Raw genomic sequence first — 24649 nt, forward strand, 5'->3', positions numbered from 1 at the left:
GATTTGAAAATTATATTAAAAACAAAAAACAGCTACATTATAAAGTGGTGTAAAATACTAAAAACCGGAACATGTCTGTTGGTTTATGCCAGGTGTTTGAAGCCATTTAATATTTTATTTATTAATTTATTCATTCATTTAAAAGAACCAAAATAATAATAAAAAAATCATCAAAAAGAAAACATTGAATAAAGAAGAAAAAAATTCTTATATCTGCCCCTTTTAAAAAAATAATAACTTTAAACATTCACTTAAATTAATCACTTTAATATCAACTTTAAAGCTAGGAATAAAAAGAAACATGTTTTGTGTTAGCAGAATTTAATTCTAACTTTAAAATTTTTCCAACATTAATAAAACTTACCTCAAGTTGCCTTTTTGGACATGCATGCATATATTTGTACAAATTGTACTTGAGAGGAGATTATTACAGCCTCATATAAAATCAATGATGATGATGATGATATCGGAACTGGATCGGTATCGGCCGATATTCAGATCTAGGTATCGGGATCGGATCAGAAGTTAAAAAAAGTGGATCGGTGCATCCCTAAAAATAATGGATGAATGGATATACAGTAGTCCTTCATTTATCGCGGGGGTTACCTTAAGGACCCCCTGCAATAAGTGAAAAACCGTGAAGTAGAAGTTACATAGATTTCTGAGTTGAAACAGCCAAAACAGTTCAGTGAACTAATAAATTTAAATCAACTGAACTAAAGCAAGAGTTTATTAATGAAGATAACTTGGTGTTTAATGCCCTTTTACTCACCAGCTTTGCAGAACACAGCAGCTCGGTTCCAGTTCGGCAGACGTACCCAGCCTTGGTCCGATTGGCTCTCTGCATCCCCTGAGCCACTAAGTCACTATGAATACTGTAAGGACTGAACTTTTTGGGATCAGATCAAAACTTTCCGTCCATTTCAGCAGAAAGCAACTTTGCCTTCTGGGTAGTGCACTGTTGGCCTCTGGGTAATGTAGTCCTTTAGGCTGGCGATACAGTGTAGGCTTATTGAGAGAAAACAACAATGGCAGCACTTTTTTTGTCATGTACAATCTTACAGTACCATACTTTGAAAAACGCGAAAGAGCGAATCTGCAAAAGTTGAACCACGAAGTATCGAGGGACTAATGTACTTTGTTGTGTTGGAGGCTACCTGACCATGTACTCTTACTGGTATTGAGAGTGACCAGATGTCTAGAATGCATAAGGTGATTTTTGCTTTCCTTTTCGAGCAGTCAGAACATTGCAGCCAATCTGCTGCATTTCAGTGTTGACAGCATAAAACAAATGTTTTGATGTTATGATTGATCTTAATTTCAAATGTTGCAACCCACTTCTGGCAAACTTTTAAAATTCAATTATAAATTATGGTAATTCAAATCACATTTGCTCACCGACCTTGAAACATACCTATCACTCATTTTTGAAGCTTTTTTTTTTTTCCATTAGTCTTCTGAGAGTTATTTGACCGGTCAAAGCAGTCATTAGCAAAATCTGAAAAACTTTGTTTCCCAAACATCAGGCTCATTAAGACTAAAAAGTAAAGAAAATTGAAGAAAATTACAGATAGTGGTGATGTTATTTAAAAAAATAAAGACCAAGTATTCTTGAAACTAATCCCTTTCACCTACTGCCTATACCAGTGTTTTAAAATAAAATCATCTTGTGCTGAGAAGTTATAGTTATAGCTGTTTTGATCAAACCTTTATGCGTGATATTATGAGATGTTGCAAGCTCATGCAAGATGTGATAATATTTGGAGCATGGGTTAAACTCAATCCTTGTTGCATTTTAGCTAAATAACTGTAAAACAGACCAAGTTCAAGCTATTTGTTATGTTTGCTCATTTAACTTAGCTGCAACACCCATCTTGACATAGGTTAACACTATCAATATATCCCTGACATCTTGAAATATGTACCTGAAAACAAATTGGATAATTCCATAGTTCTCATGTTTGTCTGTGAAGTTTCTTTACTCTTTACATTATATTGAAGGAATGCACTTTTTAATTGTATTTTATCAACCTTGAAAAAATCAAGGGGACTATTAAATCATATCCACTGTGTTGTCTCCTTGTTGGAAATATCTGCAGCACATAGATAAGTAAAATGAGTCTGACTCAATGTGCAGAGTTTCTCTTAGCAATGCGTTTACTTAAATCATAGGAAAAAAATCACGGAAAAATCACAAACTTGTCAATTGATATTTAAGAAATTCTGCAATCAGTCCACATACTGCAGAGCAAACACTGTGAAACCTCTTCTCAATTACCATAACTGTTAACTATTTTAATGCATTCTAACTAATCCTGACATAAATGGCATTAATTTTATTAAAATTTTGAACAAACTTTGTATGACATCCTCATTAGTAAGTGAGCCCATCTTGACAACAACAAATGAATCATGTTGCCAGCAATCATTGGATTGTTCTAAATGCTGTTTAATACAGATGTGTTGCCAGAATAGATTTCTCATGAAAAAGACTACATTTACACACTGCTCAAAAGGTCTTTTCCTTACTAGAGATGTTCCGATCGATCAGCCACCGATCATAATCGGCCAATTCCCATTAAAAAGCATATGATCGGCCGATACTGATCAATGACTTTCAGCACCGATCACAAAAAACGATCACCTTTGCAGCCTGCAGAGGTCTGGTGGTATATATATATATATATATATATATATATATATATCTATATAAATAGTGTAATTAATGTCTGTACTGTGCCTGCAAGTTTTTAAAAATGTTTTTTGTCTTGGTAAAGTAAATAAAAACATGTTTTTGTCCAAATTAAGGTGATTTTATGGTTCCTATTTTCCATATCATGTAGCAAGTAGCACTCATCTTAACAAAATCTAAAAATTTACACCCACTCCATGTGATCGATATCAGTGATCAGCAGATAAAAATCTAATCGGAGCATCCCTAATCTTGACATATTGTATTTTTTTCTGGGTGTGTGTTGTACAGCTGTACTGTTTAATGTTGTGGTATAGTTTGGGAACTGGGGCCATGGCTCCAGTTCTTTCATCAGTTCCTCAAATATCTCTCCTAACACCGAGACAGATTGGCTGCAAACTGCATTTTAATCTCGATATCTGTGACTACATTTGTATAAACTTCTGACAAACGTGTGGCTAATGCTGGCTGTCAAAATGTTAGCAATAGCAAAGTCATTGTGTCCACGTTAAAACGGTGTGAGTACAAAGCTGAAAGAAAAAAATAAAACATGAATTTTCTCCCCTTTAGGACATTTTATTTGTTAGTGTTTAGTTTTTTTTTTTTACCTTGCTTCATTAAAAAGGTGACTCATGTCTCAATTGTGTTTTGTAAATCCACAGTGGCACCAGCCATGAACCTGAATGTACGAGGGGTAACGGATCAAACCATTGACTTGGAGTGGGAAGGGTCCGTCATGGTCACCGATTTTTTAGTGACCTACACACCAAGCAGTCCTGGTGGTAAGTATGAATCTGAGCTGAACTTTCAAGACAAGCAGCATCATTTTTTATTGTTTCGTTGTGTCCGAAAAGACAAAAAGTGCATCCTCGTATCAGATTTTGTAACCAATTTCTTATCGCTCTGTCAGGTGTGCAGCTAGAGATAAGGCTTCCAGGCAATACAACCTCATGGACAATCTCAGGGCTGGAAGCAGGCATGGAGTACAACGTCAATGTGTTTGCTGTCATCAACAACACAATCAGCGTTCCTGCCAGTATTACTGTTTGGACCTGTAAGTGTCGTTACCTGTTTGTTTGCTGTATAGCTTCACTTGACGTTACACAATCATGTTAAGTTCAGGACTTAATATAACATCTGTTTATTCATCTTTAATTCACAAAGCAGTTATAAAAAAAAACTACAAAAAAACTTTTAAAGATGTAATCTGAAGTTATAGAAAAGCATAACCTGCTTTTCTGTGCAGTTTAGCAGTGATGTTAAACCTGTAACAACTGCTTAGTGTCACCCACTCACACACACTGGCAGGTGTTAATAACAAGCTGTTGGACCTGACAGGGAAACACGCCAGTTGTTTTCATGCCTACCAAATGTGCAGACTTATCAAACCTCTCAGTAAGTAAGAGCCTATTCATTATTTCAGCCGATGTGTAGCGGCACAAACACATTTCCATTAGTGCCACCGTGGATGGTAAAATCAGCTTCCATTTCACAGATAAGTGAATTTCATTTCAGAGATGGTAGATTTTCGAGTAACAAAGTAAATTCAGGGCAATTAAACTTGATGGAACCATTTTTCAGTGAGGATATGATATATAGGGTTGTCTTTGTGAAATGCAATTATACAATGGAGAATTTGATTGTCTTTAAAGATGTTTAGGAACGTGACAAAGTGATTTTGCTAAATCAATTTAGGCCTGTGAGTTATGGTTATTTAGTTTTATCAAGCAAATTATTATTGTTTTTTTTACAGTCATCAATACTACTATTAAAATAAGTTTGGTTTCCATTGCAATATGTGACATTCTGTATATCACATTTTAAATCTGCCTTTATTTACTGTATTTTTTTTTTTTTGAATTCCACCCTATAATGCAGCAGCAAACTCATTAAACCTGAACAGTATTCAGGGGCTGTGTTGGTGTGTTTATCCTGGATTTCATGGAAATGCAGAATAAACAAGATTTTTTTTTAATTCTGCAGTAATTAAAATAGTAAATCATCAGTTCTGTTTTATTACGTAGACAAAAGTAAACAGGGGTGGACAATAATGTTTTGTAAAATCTCAAGATTTCTAGACAATTTCTCGACAAGATTCCAAAAATAATCTTGTTAGTGGAGCATCATTCATATTCATAAAATATGGAAATCAAAGGTAAACATTGCAGAACAGATAAAACACTGTGGAAGAGAAATGTTTTTAGATGAAGCTGTGATTTATGGGCTGTGTGAGTCACTGAAGAACAACAACATGTGTCTGGCAACATTTTCAGATCTCTCCAATCCAGATGGTTTAGTCTTCAAATCTATCACAGAGACGTCAGTGGAGGTCCAGTGGAAACCCTTCTACTATTCCTTTGATGGATGGGAGATCAGCTTCATCCCCAAGGTAGAGCCAAGCTGAGGGACCACTCATGGGTGTCGGGCTACTGCTTTTTATTCTGCTGCACATATGCAAGTACATCAGGAACACATGTATTTTAGGGTTACCTCACCTTTGTTTCTAAGACTAATTTATATCCAGTAAATACAAACATCTGTACCATAATTTCCAGACTATTGAGTGCACCTGAATATAATCAGTGCCCACGAAATTTATAAAGAAAAAAGTAGATATATTGACCGCACTTGTCTATACACTAAGCTGCGGGTGTCCATGTTGTAGCAAGAGATATTTACACAGAAAGATTTTGTAAATGTTTAATTAAATATGTACCGGTAACATACACAGATACGTACAGTAAACGCATTTTTTCCGAACAGTGCCTGTAACTCAGCTGGTTAAATAAATAAATACAGTAGCCTACCAAGAAGTCATTGAGCGCTATCTTCATCTTCCTCATGCACTCTGCACCCTTGAACTTGTGCTGTCCTCTTCATCATGCATCAGCCTTTCGAAAACAGTTGATGATAGACTTTTTTTTTTTTTACACTGCTCCTCTGTCAGGATCCACTGGCAGACGAGAAAAAGTTGTTATTCGCATGTGGACAGTTTTGGTAAACGATTTCTTGCCACTAGTCGTCCAAGCCTCGCACCGATTTCAGAGCGCCACATTAATGCACGATTCACAGTTATTTACAGTGGCTGAAAATGCTTCATTGTTTGCCCATCGGAGGCACAACAGAGAAGGGAAGAGAGAATGGGGGGCGGGGGGGGGGGGGTGAGGTTACGAGGACCCACCCCCCAAGAGAGAAGTGTACTGGGCAGCTATGTGAGCGTCCAAAATGTGACGAGGCTAAATGTTTAGGCAGCATGAAGCTCGTTAGCCCATCAAAAAATAATTTTAAAATGAAATAAAAAATCCATAAGTTAGCCACAGCATTGTATAAGTCACAGTGTTCAAAGCATGAGAAAAAAGTAGTGGCCTATAGTCTGGAAATTATGGTAATCAAATGGTGTTCATGGTGTTTAAATAATTTTACTCAAGTTTGAACCAATATTTTAATCATTCTTGTTTTGTTTTGCTCCAAACTAACACCAAACTCTTACGACCAGTATCATTAATGCAACATTAAATTACATCGTTAGGCATGGCTGCATAAACAAAGGCTCTGTACACATTTAAAATGTTTCTGTTGAATAATTTGGGAGTTATAATGGTTAAAAATTGCAATAATCATGTTCATTCACAATTACTGGTAATAACTTGTACAAGAATATTAAAAAGTTTGAATCCTCCTAGAAACATGCAATAATGTCACAATACCTAAGATGGTTTTATTTAAAACAAATTCAATATTAAGCATGTATAGTTACTTATATTAATCAGTTTTCATTATTATAATTTTCTTTTTTTAATTCACCTTTTTTTCAGCTGATTTATCAGTAAAACAATGACATGTTGCTGCATTTTTCTTTTGACTTGGTATTTTAAAACTACAAGGAATCTAAACAATTGCATGAAGGCAACTTTCAAAAACAAATCTTCAAAGTTGGATTTTCTTTCTTGCATTTTGAAACAAATCAAAACACAATAGAAATCCTCACCAAAACTATTATTTGAGTTTTATTGGCTATGAATTGACATTGTTGGCGAAATATGGAAAAATGCCAAACATGACATGAACTGTCAAATTTTCTTAACCTATATATATAACTGTTTTTCTTTTGTACACATCTTTTTTGTGCTTTAGGCTGTAAAAGATTAAACACAAGACCTTTGTCTATCAGTGTTAAAAACAAAACACATAGTTTAATGTCTTCTTGGTGTTTTGAGTTATAATTAATTAAAATAACAATTCTGACTATCATTTTCTAGTCTCTGTTTGCATCTAAACAGGACAGATATGCATTTGATTGATGATTTATGATTTCTTGGAGGTTGGCTCAACTGAAACCAAGATCAGATTTTTGAAAAAGTGGATTGTCTCAAGCTTTTTGCTATTAGATGGATAAGCTGTTAACCTTTAACCATATCAAGGTCAGACTTAAAGCCATAAAGTGAAACCTTTCTCTTTCTAAAACCTGTTGTACCGTTCAAACTCCAATCTCCCTTCTCAAAGTAATTGGTTTTCTCCTTTAAGGTGTTTTCAAGAAGCATATCTGATGGTCTGATGGGGCACTGTGATCCAAATTTGATGTTGGGTTGCTTTGTGTGTTTATTTTAATCATTTATGAATGCTTGTTTGTTTTACAGTATATGATGAAAAAAAAGAAAAGTCTGCTTAATTTTATCAGCTTAACCCCTCATTTTTTTTCCTTTTTCCAAGTCCCGACACTTTGCCACTGACACTCTCCTTCATCTTGAACCTTTCCTAATCTCTTGATTAAACTTTCTGAACCATCTCTTGCTTGATATCTGTGACTCGTTCCTCTCTGACTACTCTCCATCCTTTTCATTTTCCTGTAAATGCACTCGCCTCAATCTTCTCTCACGTTCTCCCACTCTCTCTGACCACGGGGGAAATCATATTAGGACTTGGCAGCAACACCCCCCGTGGATTTAAATCAGCAGTAGGGATTGTGAATTTTGACAATCTCCTAATGGAAGGAGGCATTTAAGCCCTTTTGTGAACAAATGCAAAATTTACTAAAGAGGAAATCGTGCTCATGGAGAGAGAGGGGATGTTCAAGAGTCCTCGTTAATGTTTTTAGAAGCAGAAACCGCAAATTGTATGCATATCATACAAGAAGCGCAGATCTTTTATGGGACTTTTTTTTTTTTTCATTTAGCCTTTATTTATACAGGTTAGTCTCATTGAGCCACGAGAACTCATTTTCAAGAGAGACCTGTTTAGGGAGCACATGGTGGGGGTTAAGGGCCTTGCTCATGGGCCCAGAGTGGGGCGAATGAGGGTGGGGGCAAGTGTGACATATGAACACCATGTATAGTTAGGAACAGTCACAGCATTTTCAGTATTAATATCAAGTTTATGATTTTCCTCACGAAAAATATAATACTTTAATTTCCATTTGTACAACGGAGCTTCAGGACCACACATTGCCACGCTAAGAAAAAATAAATAAAAGCCATAAAATTACGAGAATAAAGTTGTAGAATTACAAGAATAAAGTTGTACGAGTCTTTTTTTTTCCGAGTCAGATCCACAACGCAACCTGTCAATCAATCCAGTAGGCGTGTCAGCAAATTACCAATCTGAAGCTAAATGCTCCTATAAGTGAGTCGCTAGGTCTCTTCAGCCTCTTTCTGACATAATTATTGAAGACCTGTAGCGCTGCACGCACACGGTCTCGCTTACCGAGCGCCATTTTCAAACGGAAACAAAAAACGAAAGTCATGACGTAATGACGTTACGTATGCATCCCAGAAGCAGCATACAAAAACACAACAGTAGGTGGCAGTATTGAACACGTTTTGAGTATTAGCATCAATGACAATAAAGTTTAACAAACATTCTTCATTTTACCACAGTTAAAATGTGGTAAACTCTGCTTTATCGTGTCGGAGTTCGGATAATATTACGACTCATTTAGTTTTGGATTGGTCATTTGCTGACACGCCTACTGGATTGACAGGTCGCGTCATGACTCCGACTAGTGGGAAAAAAATAATGACAACTGTAAAAAAAAAAAAAAAGATGTCTTGTCTTGTGTGACTGTATTCTCGTAATATTAGAACTTTATTCTACTTTATTCTCATAATTTTATGGCTTTTAATTTTGTTTTTTTTCTTAGCGTGGATCTAAAGCTCCGTCGTACATTTGACTGTTTTTATTCCTCCCAAATTAAATTTTCTTAGAATAGAAGGATAACTTTGGCTTCCCGCTGGTTTACCTGAAGCATTTAGTCAGCACTCAAAGTTCGAAACGCTCTATGAGAAAGTGCAAATTTACTTTTTTTTTTTTAAATTTTAAATAAGTTATGCCTCTTCAAATTGTAAATTTAGACCACAATTACACCGTTGTGGATGTTGGTATTATTTTTCTGTGGGTTCTACCTCCAACCTTGAAGTCTTTTTGAAGCCTTTTACTAAACGACAATAATGGAGGTGAATGTTCTATGATTTCTTCTATGAGATGTGACATTTAAAAGTAGTCAGATCATCCACCAAGTCCAATAACCTCTCTTACAATAACAAAGTAAAAATAATAAATAAATTGGTTACTTTTCTTACCTCTTCACTTTGAATTCCAGATTGTTGCATGAACTTGCTCTCCAGCAAAAAGACAAACCAGCTGCACTGCAGCAGAAAAGATGGTCGATGTTACTCTGAGTAATTCAGACTAAACTGTCAGCTGTTTGCTGTATGAAACACCTCTTCTAAATGAAAACTGTAACATCTCAGCATGAAGAAGAGCTATTATGAGCACTTTAAAAGCTTAAAAAGGTTTTTACAATTTTTTTTTTCAACAGAGGAATAGCCATTTCATATCTATCATAAAAATCACCTCTAAATTTAGATAATTCTCTAGCAAATGTCTACCACATAATTTGTAATAAGTGTATGAAATTAGTAGAGTGAGGTTTTGTTGCCAACTTAAACAAGATGTTTGTTTGCATTCAAACATCGAGGAGTACATGTCAAACATTTTCTAAACTGTGGGCGACAGTTATTGAGTAGGTAAAATATTCCCAGATTAACAGAGTTGGGGAGAGACCGATGAAATTAGAGAAACCAGGTCCAAAACAGAGAAAGTTCTTCTCTTATTTTCTGAAAGGAAACAGCAACTAAAAACTGTAAGGATGAGAGTCGACAGAAGGAAAGTAAATTCAAGAAAGAAATGCATTGGAAAGTGTTGAAGCAAAAAATGAGGACAAGATATGCAAATCAGCTGTGCAAAGTTATTCCAAACTGCTGGTCATCAAATTTAGTTGTAAACAAATATTTGCAGTTTTCTAAATCAAGTTTTTATAGCAACTTTGGTGCATTTGAGTTAATTAACAACCATCTTATAATGTGGAAAATGTTTCAGAAACCTAAAAAAAATAAAAATTAAAAATAAAACCCATATTTTGACAGTTATTATGGCTTTAACCTCCTATTAGGGATTATTATGTTGGCTGTAGCTGCCAGCTTCTCTGTCACAACATAATAGAGGTTATTTTGATTGTAATTGGACTGACCAATGAGAACAATGAAGGTGAGGCTTCAAGAAACTTGGTGTAGATCTGAGAGGCAGATTATTTTCTCTGTAAATCTCACAACATCCAATTTCAGACAATTTAAGATTCCAAGATAATCTGTCCAAGTAAATGATTGGAAAAACCAACACGAAGGGCTGTCATGAAGAAGAATCTTTCAATCATCATTGTCAAATACAGGGTTAGATTATGAGGAAACAGATGGGCAGGATTGCCGGCAAATTTACCCCTTTTATTAAATCATTGTTTTAAAGGTTAAAAAAGGAAACAATGGAAAAGGTAAATAGTTTATGCCTGCTACAAAGACAAAATAGAACATAAAAAAATAACTTTTATTGTGACAGTTTTTACCCCTAATTTGAACAAAGTTGGATGCTTATGAACAAGCTTCAGATGCATAATTTTGCTAACAAACTGCACCTAATTACAAACCTGCAATGAAGATCTTGCAGTGTAGAAAATGAAGTGCAAACACTTCACACTGAAATCAACATTCTCAGCACTGAGAATGCTGGTTGTTGTTGTTTATTTTGTCTATGGATTTTGGCTATTAGTCAAGGGTTTGTGTCTTTTTCAAGTTCAAGTTCAAGTTATGTTTATTTGTCATATGCAGGTTAACACAAGGTCAGGAAGAGAAGAACCGATTTGACTCGCTAAAAACAAAGAACAAGCAAACACGAAAATACTAAAGCATGCAATAAGGGTACAAAATAAAGTTCCAAAAAGTGAAAAAGTAAATACAATATTTGCAAGGCCCAATAGAAAAAATAGTATATAACAACATGGTAGAATATAACGATGCAAGTAGGATGAATTAGTATGAATAAGTATTTCAAGGTCGTAATTTTAGCTAAAATGCACATGATATATATTTCACATAACTAACATAGTATACTACACAGGTTGTGTGACAGGATATTGCACAGGTAGTAACACAGATTGAATTATGATGGTAAGGTAGTGACATACATGATATAGTATTTATAGTATAGTATATTTTTATTATAGAGATTGATTAGAATTTATTGACTCCCCAGCTGTGTAATTGAGTCGAGGTGATTAAATTAAAGCTCCAATTCAAAATTTATTCATAGAAAGTAACAAGCTGTTGTGCGTTTTGAATTGATAAAAACCATCAAAGTGCAGCTGGTTTGGGTTTCCAAACCTGCAGTGGTTAAAAACATCTGTCTGTCAGCAGGAAGTGCATTTGCAACTCTGGCTTTTTGAAAACAGCTGGTTATAGCTGGGGCTGTGTCTTGATGAGTGACAGATCTTTGGAAATGCAAAGTGCTGCCTCTGCAGAACACGGCCTTGGAAATATCACTGTTGCTCACTCATTTCTGCAAGGTAACATGGTTTGGGAATTCATTGTGTAAAATCATTTTAAGTTTTCAGTTCACCATTGGCAAATAACAGGCTCTAGCATATGAAAGCTTTCAGAAAATTCACTGCATAACGCAACATTCCTTCCTTTAAGAATTCTTTTTTTTTTCAAGTTATGTTACCTATAGTATGTAGTTTTATTTGCTGATATAAACCCAAATAATAAACGGAGTAGATGTTTCAGAGTTTTTCTTTTTTGTCACATTACATCTGTCTCTGTTTATTCAAAGGACAACGATGGAGGAATGACTGCTCAGCTACCCAGCACTATCACAACGTTTGTACAAACTGGTTTGAGGCCAGGAGAGGAGTACACCATCAACCTGGTGGCGCTCAGAGACCAGGGTCGAAGTCAGCCGGTCACAGCCACATTCACAACACGTACGTATGTTTAAATAGGAGCTCAAGACTAACTGCATCACTTTCACAGATTCATTTGTGAAAGTAATTATTGGAGGGTGCTATAATTTGCTTACTGTGATTCTGTGCAGAAGCAGATTGCAAACACTCATTCAGTGGTTAATGGTAACAAACAAAACAAATAATTGAAACCTCACAGATGATTTTAAAAAATTGACTGCATCAAACATAGAATTATGCCATTGAATGGAAATACAGCAAAAATATTATTATATTTTTCTGCAATTTTATACTTTCATGTCATGCTTATCATGGTCACAGGAAAATATACTGTAGCCCTTTTAATAATCAGATATAATAGAGATTGTCATTTGTTTAAGAGTCAAAATGTTTCGGATCAGACAAAAAAAGGGTCTGACTTTCATCAATTTCTGATAATTATGATCAGCATTTATTGTATTCTTTTAGCTTTAAATGTGCTAAAAAAGTTTCTAATAATGTTTTTTTTTACTGTGTAGTTCATTTCATTTTTTTCTTTGATCTTGTGAATCAGTGTACAGTCGTCCCTGGCTTCTTCACAGTTTGATTTTTGTGGACTCGCTCTATTGCGGCTTTTCAAAATAAGATTGGACATGACACGCAATTGGCTGATTGATGAGCCGCACAATCAGCATGGATTTTTATTTTTTATTTTTATTAATTATTTTAACTTATTTGGCACCTGCACCCTACAGCTGTGGGAGAAGCTTCCTCCTGCAGCTGATCAGCTGATCTCTGTTCTGCATGTGCAGAGCGGAGAAGTGGGTGTGGCCAATAGTGCAGCCAAAATCATGATATTCTGTGCTTTTTTAGATATTCTGTGCTCTTTTAGAGCATTTAGAGTTTAGAAACTTTGTTTAGAATATTGCAAGAGTGTGGGAAAGGTTTAAAACATCTATCTATTTATCTATCCATACATCTATCTATCTATACATCTATCTATCTATACATCTATCTATCTGTCTGTCTGTCTGTCTATCTAACAATCTATCTATCTATTTATAACAAAATAAACTATTACTTACTACTTGTTCTACTGTTCCTAATTTTTGGTGGTTTTTCATTTATTGCGGATCCCCCACGATGACTAAGGGATTACTGTACATAAAAATGCAAAATCAAAATGGTATAGTCGTAATAATTAAGAATATAATAATGCAATAATTGTAATTATTGCAATGCACAGTAATTTAACAAATATCATGGTGGCAGGAGTTATTGGACCCAGGAGCACAGAAGTGACACGTGGAGCTCCAGTAATAAAAAGAACAAACAAAAATAAAAACTTGTTTTATTTTAACTTAAAAACAAAAAATGATGTGGCAGCCAAAACTTACTGGACTGAGGTGGAATTGGAAATAGACAGAAAAACACCCACATGGCATGCAGACATGCATCATGGTCCACAGATGGAGGAAGAGAGACGGGATATTAGCAGACCTAGACTGGTTAACCTAATTAAAGAAACCCGAGTGAAAACAAACGGCAAAAGGTGAGAGCAGGCGGAGGAGGAGCAGAATTGACAGATGTGGCACTAAGAAAATACACAAACTAATCAGGTAAAAACCCTGCTGGTGACCGAACTAAACATCAATACAACAAGACAGAGAAAACAAAACATATTAACGACAAGGGAATACAAAATACAAATAACAAAAACTCATAAAAGGAACAAGTAATCAAAAAACAGAGTTTATAACAACATTAATGTCTGAAGGAAAGCACCAAAGGCAATTTCATCATTGGTGTTAAAAGACGCGGTTTGTTTCATTTCCACTTAATGGTAGATACATGAGGTGTAAACACGAAGCAGTAATTTGAACAATTAACACGTCTGCAGGTTACTTTTGCTCCAGCTGCATAACAGCTTCACAGAACACTAACTTTAGTGGTTGATGCTGCTGCCCAGCTCATTGATGCTAATATCATTAGCTGTAGACATACTCATTTGAACCTATTAGTTTTGCCTAGCAGCGACTGGTGCAGCATCTCATTGTTTTCTTACAACCATCCTCCAGCTCAGGAGTTTACTTTTCACCACTCAGGGCTCAGGAGGCAGTTTATTGGTTAGAGAGTATCTCTTGAGGACATAGCTGTCCATTAGTGACCAGATAAAGTTGGATAACATTTTATCTAATGTAAAAGAAAGTTTTGTATATGCGTAAATTTTATTTATGGATGATGAGTAGATGTTATCATTTGGCAGACATTGGCTTGAAAAGTAAGTATGCCATATGTGAAAATCTCATCTTAGTTCTCACATCTTGCTGAACTTAATGACATTATTTTTTACCACTCTGCTGCGAGTCACGTTCCATCATCTGAGTCGGGCCTGATCCGGTCTTGTGAGCGAGCACTTTGATTGGCAAAGGCATCTGTCATTAACTCTTTCTAAACAGAACTAGAACCGATTCCTCTATGAAACTGTGCATAATAATTTATTAATTCACCAGCCAAATGAAATGAGCTTTATTTAGCCCCAGGGCCCAGTTAAAAATGTACTGATAGACACTAATGTTGTGCAAGCACGGCTCGCTCATATGGTGATGGAAAGACATTAACGCTTTATTTTAAAACAGTTATGTGTATGTATTGCATCCTTCTTTACTATTGGTAGCGGTACAACTTAGATATCTATGCTAATGCTAATATTGTAGATGAATAGTGCAGCTGTGTTCTTTGCAATGTTAGGAAATCTATTGAGCAAGTTCAAAGGAATTTTTTTTAACCAGAGTTTTGTCAAACCATTTCCAAAACCAAGGCATTCACTGTAAAGTAATTGCAACAGAGAGAAAAGATATATTTTTTTAAATCAATATATTTAAAATAACTAAACATTTTTTTAAAACGTTAACTGGTTTTGGGTATTATTTTTCTCTTTAATCAGTCAGTAATTCAGATAATCTAATCCACACAAAATGTAGCCAATTTAAAGACATGTCACTTACTCTGTAAAACAGGCAGCTTGCAGTGTTTGTTTTGCCGCATTTAAATATCCGGTGAAAATTTAAATTAGATATTTGCCCCACTCTTCATCCAGCTAACAACAGTGAGACAGGTGTAATAGATCCAATTCAAATCTCGTCCATAACAATTCAGACTCTGACGTCTGCAGTCAAAACACAATAAATTTCTTGTCAAGTCTTTCTCGTTTTTTGGGGGATTGTAATTAGGAACTGATTAATAATTCATTTCAGACTCTCATTAATTTTTTATAGTGGCCCACTGCATGACACCTTATTGGAAAAAGAAAGAGGAAAAGACAAATTTGAAGTTGCTAAAATATTTATAACAAAGATTTATCCTTCTTTGGAGGTGGAGGGAGCACCCTGAGGAGTCGGGAAGAAAACCCGGCGAGAGAGCACAGCTGATGTGGGAGCTGGTTCTCAGCAATTGCCTTCTCCAGGATGTTTTCTAGGACAAGACCCAGGGGGGCAATTTCTAATACATCAAGCATCAGGATGGACCTGCAAAATGTCAAGAATGAGTCCGAAGACTATTTAGATCCCAAAAGCTCTGTGGCTGTAAATAAGAATAAGAGCACCACTCCTAAATCACTCAGACTGTGAGATTTGTCTCTGATGAGTCAGTTCTGGAGCCAGAAATAGTGAATAATTGTGCTATCCAAGCATCGTGTGGCGCTTCTCAGTTTAAAACGTGTGTACTGAGCTGTCTGCTGTGGAGTGCAATATTAGTAGCTCCCACGGGGTTATATTATGTTCCACAATATTATCGTGCACGGTTTAAACAGCAGTTTCACCCATTGTAAGAATGTAAACTCTGCATTAGTCTCATTTTAATCCCATACTGAGTTTCATTTAACAGAAATTAAATCAATCAAGAAATGAGATAATTAGAGTTCAAACACCTTTGTTTTTCTTGTGAACTGTTAAAAACATCTGATACAAAATGTAGCATTATCAGACTAATAATACAAAGAGCTGATTAACATAGTTGCTAATATGCCATTACTGTGATTGAAATGTTGTCTTGCCTGTGTTGGCACTCTAACAAGACATTCCTGAGAAATAATGTGTAAATCCCACATCTGTTAAACAGCAGTGTTTCTCTCAGAATACCTTTTGTGTATTTAGCTCTTTACACCTAGTAAGTGTTGTTTCTTAACAAGCCATGTAGAAGCCTGAATTTACACCTTTCACAGATAAGGTTTATTGTCTCAGCATCTGTCAGATTTAATAAAGGTAACATGAATGACAGTCAGTCTCTGCATCTGTCACTGTGAACCCCCGAGGCTTTCAAAGTTAAAACAGGCATTAAAGATAGTTGTTTTATAAAAAGAGTAACTAAACTAGTTCAAACCACATTGTTGCATCAAACACCATTACACCACACTTATTTCTACTCTACTTGTGTTTGAGTTTCTTTTTTTTTCTCAATGTTTTGCTGATTTCACATTCTTGAGATTAGTCAAATTAAACTAGTAAAGGAGAACATCCTTAACGTACGAATGGTACATTATTTATGCATAACTAAAACTTTTCAGACTCAACACGGCATTGGTCATTCTTCCTTTTCTTTTTTTATGGTTGCTCCCTTGATGGACCAAGATGGGGCAGGGGTAGGGGAGCCAACTCAGGACTTGAAAGTCCCAGGTTTGATCCCCAGCCATTCCCACATGTTGTGGTGTCTCTGAGCAAGACACCCAATCCCTAATTGCTCCCCGGGCAGCTTGCATATCTACCCACTGTGTGTATCCCAGGTGCGATGGGTTAAGAACCAATTTCACCATTGTATGTTCCCATACAATGATAATAATAATAATAATAATAATAATAATAATAATAATAATAATAATAATAATAATACATTTTATTTAATGATGACAATGCATAACACTTTGTTTATTTATTTATGGGGTGCCACAGCAGATTATTTCCCTCCATCTCACCCTATTCTAGCATCTTCCTCTGTCACACCAATCCTCTACATATCCTCGTATTTATCCATGAACCTTCTCTGTGATCTTCTTTTCCTTTTTCCTTGCAGCTCAGTGTTCAACATTATTTGTCCAACATATCAACTATCCTTCTTCTGCACTTGTCTAAACCATCCATCCATTATCTTTTACCCACTTCTTCCTTTTCGGGATGCTGGGGGTCATCGGTGCCCATGTCCAGTTATCACTGTGGGAGAGACCAGGGACACCCTGGACAGGTCTCCAGTCCATCACAAGGACATAGAGACAAACGAGACAAACAACCATTCACTCTCTCACTCTCATCTAGAGACAATTTAGAGTTAGCAATCAGTCTAACACGCATGATTTTGGTCTGTGGGAGGAAACCAGAGTACCTGGAGAAAATGCATGCATGCACAGAGAGATCATGCAAACTCCACTCAGAAAGGCCACGGGCCGGGATTTAAACCGGCAACCTTCTCGCTTGTACCAACTGAGCCACCTTGTCTAAACTGTCCAAGACTTTCCTTTCTAACTTTGTCATCTCTGAATTGGAACAGACAAGTATTGGGATCAAATCAAATTGTTTATAACATACAACTGGACTGATTTACAAAAGTAACATGTTGCTCTTCAGACAATTCTTTAGAAATTTAGGTTTCAACTTGTCTCAAACATATTTAAAAGAAGTCTAAACTTACACTGTGTAGACTTATAACTGCTATGACTATTTCTTCCTATACAAATTTATTGTAAAAAATGTTGTTTTGGTACCAAACAAATAACAGACACAATATATATATATATATATATATATATATATATATATATATATATAATTAATGTCAAATAAGGCTGAGTCTTGGTCAATAAACTAGAGTTGCAGTACACGGCAGGGCTAGCAGAGAGAAAGCGGAAACAACAAATGGCTTGTTCCTTTCTGTTTTGCAGTGATTGATGGTCCCACACAGCTGATTGTGCGAGACGTCTCAGACACAGTAGCTTTTGTGGAATGGATGCCGCCAAAAGCAAAGATTGATCAGATTGTATTGGGTTATGGCCTAGCCGGAGGGGACGGGCCACGGACTACCTTTCGCCTCCAGCCCACACTTACCCAGTACTCTCTTCAGGTGTGTAAAATGCATTTTGTGCAGAGGGCACAGATTTTATCATACTGTAACATAAATGGTCCTGCTTGCAATCAACAGATGGTTGGAAAAATAAAATAAAATTGTTCTTGCAAGGTACATTTTATCCTTGGGTTGTGCTGATATATTTTATTTATTTATTTTTGCAATGCTCATTAAATGATCTAATCTCAGAGTTTCCCCACCGTCTGTGTCTGGAGATAAAACAAAAACAAAACAGAAGTTTAGGGGAAAACACACACAAAAGCCTAAAGAGACTGAACTGTCTGTGTTTCTCCTTTTTGAAAGGTTCTTCGTCCCGGCTCTCGGTATGAGGTGACCGTGAGCGGAGTGAGGAAGGGAAACGAGAGCGGATCCATTTCCACTGAATTTACAACCGGTGAGGTCTGACAGCAAGCAGATGTGCTGATGATTTGTGGGATCGTTTGCTTGCCTTTGAGAATACAACAGTGATGGCACTTTGTCTAATGCATGCAACGTTGTTTATTTGCACCGGAAAAAAAAAAAAAAAACACGGTTAGAAATAGCTTTTCAAGGTAACTGTTGTTTTGTTCAATGTTGTGCAGATTAGAGTAATTTATATAAATGAAAACGTACTTTTGATTTGTTTTGAGTGTATTATATGAGCATCATTTGCAGCTACATTTACAGTCAAAAATATGCATGCGAAATCTATGTATGTGTTAGTCTCTCTTTGCGTTTGTAAATGAAGTAAAAGCTGCACAAAGTGGTGACAAATGCAACTGAAAAATCTAAAGTGGCAGCCAATTGTCTCATATAAACACTGAATTATAGTAAATGGCGGTTCACATCGATTTGTGTCTATTTCTGATGCTTTTAAATAGCTGATTTTTTTTCTTGCTCATGATTCCTGAGATTCGGTTTCTGTGTTCCCAACATTGTCAGCTTTATCGTTCTTCTCAGAGATCGATGCTCCCAAGAACTTACGGCTTGTGTCCAAGACCTCCACTACCCTCGAGCTTGAATGGGATAACAGTGAAGCTGAGGTAAAGAGACATGGAAGAGGTTGAATTTATTTATCCCAGTTTGCTTTCTGACAGTTTGAGAGACTGAGTGAGATATTCGTCTTGGGACAAGTGAGTTTAGCCCCATTTAGCTTCTGTTTTGTGTTCTCTGATTGTTTTAAGAGTTAAGTTCAAGTTCAAGTTGTGTTTTTTTGTCGTGTGCAGATTAACACAAGGTAAACAGTACAATGAAATATTCAGGATGAGAAGAACTGATTTGACTCGCTGGAAACAAAGAACAAACAAACAAGAAATACATTCATATATAGGGTACAATAAGGCATTCAATAAGGGTACAAAATAAAGTACCAAAAGGTGAAAAAGAAATAAATATATATTTACAAGGTCCAAAAGCAAAGTAGTAAACAACAACATGGTAGAATATAACATTGCAAGTAGGATGGATTTGTATAAATATATATTTCACAGGTAGTAATATAAGCTTAAATACACATTATATATGTTGCAGTTAGACAAAAGAGAAAGACTTAGACCTAATATTAAGATTGTTTTATCATCCAATATTAATCTATTTGGAGTTGAGGAAACATGTATTATACCTAATAAGGTTTTCGTTCAATAAACTCTCTCAGCACAAAACTAAATAAATGAACAAGTAAAAATTAAACGCCTCTAAGTCCACAAAAAAAATGGTTATATCATGTCATCTGGGCCTGTTTCTTAAGTGAAGAAACATTCCGTCCCCCATCCGGAGGACTTCGTCAGTCTGCGCCCTGTCAACCAGATCTGTCCCATAGGTAGCCTTCACTGCTATGTTTCAAGCCAATCTCCTGTTGAAATCTCAGAAGTAGGCTTATTAACACGTGCAAACAGAGCACACCCATACGAAACCATCAATAATTTTTTTAACAGCAGTCAAGTGTTTTAGGCGAGGTGGCCAACTTGTTACTCACAGAAACAGCCTGTGGACATCCAAGGCCAAAGTGATTCAGAAAAAAGTTTTGTAAGCTCAATCATTCAGGTAGATAACATCAACAATGTTTAACTCATGTCATCTGGACCTGTTTCTGTTAATGATGGTTGATGGTTTCAGATGGGTGTGCTCTGTTTGTATGTGTTTAAAGCATGCTTCTGGGAGTCCAACAGAAGGTTGGCTTGAAACACAGCAAAGAAGGTTGCCTATGGGACAGATCTGATTGACAGGCCACAGAAACACGACCAGATTACATGATTTTACCATTTTTGTTGTTATCTACCTGGATGATTGAGCTTACAAAACGTTTTTTTCTGTAAGTCCACAGTTTGGGTGATTGCATTCAAGCACATGCCTATTTATTACTTCAAAACATTATCGGAGCTACACTGAAGATAGAAACAGAAGAATAACAGTGTGTGGGCTCAAGAGACGCAGGGATTAGACTGGGTATAAACATGCATCGTCCTTCCAAACAGTGGAATAAGGCTCTTTGACACAAAAGGTCACTCCCCATCATTGACAAGGAAATTATTTGGATTTTTAAAAATCCAATAAATTAATTTTTTAATGAATGAGATTGTCAGTAGTTGGGTGGGCCGCCCATTCATATATGGTGACCAATTCTTCTACTTTGTATTAATGTTGCTTTTTTATTTAAACTAGTTAACACCTTTAAAACCTGTGAAACCTTGTGCAGTGTAATGAGCTTCTATGTGTCTCTCTCACTCACTCACTCGTACAAACACTCACATTAAATTATCTGCTCCCATGACACAACAGCAGCTGAGTGTGAGAAAGAGGAAGGAAGTCCCATGAGGACGGTGTTATCACCTGAGTGCTGTTGTCAAAACAGACATATTTTTATGGAAACAACTTTTATAGAAATATGTCTACTCATTTGAATAAAATTACTCACTTATGTTTTAGTATTTACCCTTACTGGATTCAGTAAAAGTAGCTGACCGTCTAGAACTGATCCATTGGGTTTTGTAGGCTTTCAGTGCAACACTGATTCCCTCTGGTATCTCTAAGCATATTGTAAGTTTATTCATTTATATAAAATTATTCTGTCTGCACTTATTCCCCTATCAGTTTGAGTCCTACTGATTACTTGCAAGAAAACAGCTCCTTTTATTGTTTTCGTTTTTCCCTTCTTTAAAAATGTCTTGTCATTATTTGGCAGCTGTGCTTTTTTTTTTATATATTTTAGGAAACAACAATTTCAGCTTGTAAGCATACAGAATGGGTGCAACTAGTCACAATATTTATAAAAATACATTTAGTTTTGCTCAGTAACGTCAGTATTTGCTGGACTCAGTAGCAAACCTAACTGGTTTGTTTCCATACTTGTTAGCACAGCAAATGTATTCACTGTCACTGTGAATAAAGTCTTAACACAAAAACCTGTTCTGAGACTAAAAGAAACATATAAAGTGTGAACCAGCTAAGGACAACAACAAATATATGTCACAGTTCTTTTTTTTTTTTTTTTAACTACTGCAACCATTTCTCAGGAACTCACATTTAGACATTTTTGCATACAGTTTTTGTCTTTAAACACATTTTATTATGTCCAGTCCTATTAAAATCTAAAGCAGAAGACATTTGATTAGTGTTTTCTGCAGGTGAGATCACTTTCTTGAGACAAGCCTCCCTTTAAATTATAAAATGGAGGAGCCAGGTGTGTAACACAGTGATTTTAATACTTTAAGGCAAACCATTTTTTTACCTAATGTATTGATGCAGTTTTAGTACCTACATATTTGTCAAAAGATTTTCTGAGAATTTCAAAATAAAAATAGACCAAGAAATGTGACAATAATAATCCAAAACAGGAATCAAATTTCAACCACAATAAACAAACCTCACTTGCAAAATACACATTTTTGATCTTCACAGCTTAAACCATCTGGGCATGTAAAGGCATATTCACTATGTGAACACCACTAGCTGATGAATGCACATTTATAACAAATGTTTTCTTCAGTTTTTGCTGTTGTAAAGGTTTTTTTTATGTGCGTTTGAATGTAGGTGGAGGGATATCAGGTGGTGTACAGCACTTTAGCTGGAGATCAGTATGACAAAGTCGTTGTACCACTCAATGAGGGCGTCACCACTAAAACTACTCTCACAGGTACGCTGCTTGTTTTATTCTTGTTCTGTGCAGTTTTTCTTGAATTATTTATCATGAACATGTGTAGCGCTCTTACACTCTGCGTGTTGTTTTTCTTGATGTCTTCAGTGTTATCACAGTGCATGTATTTAACGTGAGCTGAAGAAGCTGGGCACGTTCTGTTTTACATGGCAGGATTATCTTCAGAGCTAACATTTACTTGACGGGCTACTGATTGTATCTGTGAAAAGGCTTGTTGTCCTGAGGCCATATTGAAAGACTGTCAAAAAAAAGATGGCTCAGCTGGGATTTATTTTTGTATTTTTTTTTTTACTGAAAGGCCATGGTGCTCCAAAGGGCAAGGCCTGCATGAGAATAGGAGCAAAAGGTCCTTGCGTTATTCTGTCAGGCCTCTCAAATCAATACGCTCTCCACTTTTCGTCTCCATCACTCTCGTTTTCTCTCCATCTGACCCCCTCCTTCTAATAATCTGTCATCTGGTCTTGTTGTTTTTCGTTTCTCATCTCTTCATCTTTATTTCCACTGGGCAAGAAGCTGAAACATATTCAATAGATTTTAATCTCATTCGTTATGGAGTTGCAGAGAAAAAAAAAAAACGATTTATTTGAAAATGTTCTTGTAAATCAACACTTTATAGTTCATAGGAGTGTTGTGAGTGAATGTCTCCATCTAATTGACATGCCCTGTGTGTGAGTAGGAAACTGTGAACCTGTGCTCCGTAGTTCGATGTATTGATTGGTAAATTACTTGTTCTCTATCAGATCTATTGCCGGGTACAGAGTACGGCATTGGCATCTCTGCCATGAAAGATGGCAACCAGAGCACACCAGCCACAATGAACGCAAGGACAGGTGAGTTGTTTGTACTTTTTATCACTGCATAAATCCAGCAAATGGTACCATACATAAAAACAGCATAAGGATATTAATAAAAACTTGTATGGGAAATTTAAGCATAAAGCTCCCAGCTCAGCGCATTTGTTTCAAGTAAATCAATGTTCACTCTGTGGGTCAGTACTCCTGTTCCAAAAGCTATTTTAAAAAATCAAGCAAATCTGATTTTGGCGAGACATGTGCTGTTTTTATGGAGGTGTTTGTTCTCTTTTATTACCTTGGGTCAAAATTCTCATTATAGCATTTGAAAATCTTTAATCAAGACTGCCGTTTAGCTAAAAGCTTTTTTTCTATTTCTTTGTCCTCAGTAGACTGTTTGAAAGTTTTTTTTGAAGTTATTTGGCTAAAAGGGAAAAAAAATAGACAAGTTTAAATTCAAACTCTTTGAAATGTCAGTGTGTAGAAGTGTCTCCAGTCTTTCCCATCAAGTTCTGTCGTGTTTATTTCTCATGGATTTGCATTTATTTTAGTAGCTGAAGGCATTTTTTTTCCAGAAGAAATAAATGCATCCATTTAACTCACAGATTGTTCTGCACTTTAACCATGTGCTCGTTTTGAACTTTGAAAATGCACCACATCCATCAAAGCCATTTTAAAGAATCCTTATGGATCTCCGATGTCCACATTACAGAAAGTGTGGAGTGGCTGAATGAATATTTTTATTAATTGTGTTTTGCTTTGAAGTTTTTAATGACTTCTTTTTCATCCTAAAAACCTTGGAGGGATTAGCAAATCATCTGAGGAGAAGATTAACTCAGAGTTAACTCTGAAGATTATTTGGATAATAAGGAGGTCCTTTTCTAAATATATATCTGAGAAACATAATGTTTTTAAATTAATGTTCTTTTTGTTGTTGTTGTTGTTTTTATTGTTGTTTCAGGGCATCAAACTGTGAATATGTAATGATAAAGTAGATTAAAAAATACAGAAATCTGTGTAATTTTATGTAAATAAGCACTTGGGGGACAGGATTATTTTTATATTTAACTGAGAAACAAGGTTTCTAAACCTGTTAGATCTATTTATTGTTAATCAAAAAAACTGGCATAGTTTGAAGGTCGGCCAAAATAAAATCCAACATTAATGGAACAATTTGTAGGACCGACATGGAAAAAGTCAAACCTGTCAGGAAACGTTTGGCCCTCCAGAATTTATTTTTTAAATGACAGACTGGGAGACTAATAAAGCTGTTAGAATTTGTAGGTTTTATTTGTTTGTACCATATGGGCGGTGGTAACTTGGTCCATCAGTGCCACACTTTTATAATCCTGAGGCTGTGAGTTGGAGCACAGGTTGCATCAAGGAGAGCGTCCAGTGCAAAACTTCTTATTATTATTCTTCTTTCGGCTGCTCCCCTTGTCAAGGGTCACCACAGCGAACTAAGTCGCACGAAGACTTGGCAAATAATATTATGCCGGATGCCCTTCCTGATGCAACCACAGACCAACAAGCTACCACAGCCATCTGTGTGGAGCAGAGAGCTGCTATCTAGGGCACCCAGGGGAGCAGATGGTGGGGGTTAACTAAGGACCTTGCTCAAGGGCCCAGAGTGGGGAAAATGAGGTTGGAGACAAGTG

The 24649-nt window shown here is 36.0% G+C and overlaps 1 protein-coding gene across 1 annotated transcript in view; it reads left to right on the forward strand.

The window, feature by feature from the left end:
• The window catches only part of tnr (tenascin R (restrictin, janusin)), an 89238-nt gene that overhangs the window by 14006 nt on the left and 50583 nt on the right, over positions 1 to 24649 (forward strand). Inside the window, exons 6-14 of the mRNA XM_037682261.1 lie at positions 3355 to 3474; positions 3603 to 3746; positions 4966 to 5081; positions 11849 to 11999; positions 17887 to 18065; positions 18372 to 18462; positions 19008 to 19090; positions 22077 to 22179; positions 22941 to 23030. Coding sequence (XP_037538189.1) covers positions 3355 to 3474; positions 3603 to 3746; positions 4966 to 5081; positions 11849 to 11999; positions 17887 to 18065; positions 18372 to 18462; positions 19008 to 19090; positions 22077 to 22179; positions 22941 to 23030 — 1077 coding nt within the window. The remainder of the gene's footprint in view (positions 1 to 3354; positions 3475 to 3602; positions 3747 to 4965; positions 5082 to 11848; positions 12000 to 17886; positions 18066 to 18371; positions 18463 to 19007; positions 19091 to 22076; positions 22180 to 22940; positions 23031 to 24649) is intronic.

Source organism: Nematolebias whitei, chromosome 9 (genome assembly GCF_014905685.2).
Source record: "Nematolebias whitei isolate Nwh7 chromosome 9, NemWhi1, whole genome shotgun sequence".
Lineage (NCBI taxonomy): Eukaryota > Metazoa > Chordata > Actinopteri > Cyprinodontiformes > Rivulidae > Nematolebias > Nematolebias whitei.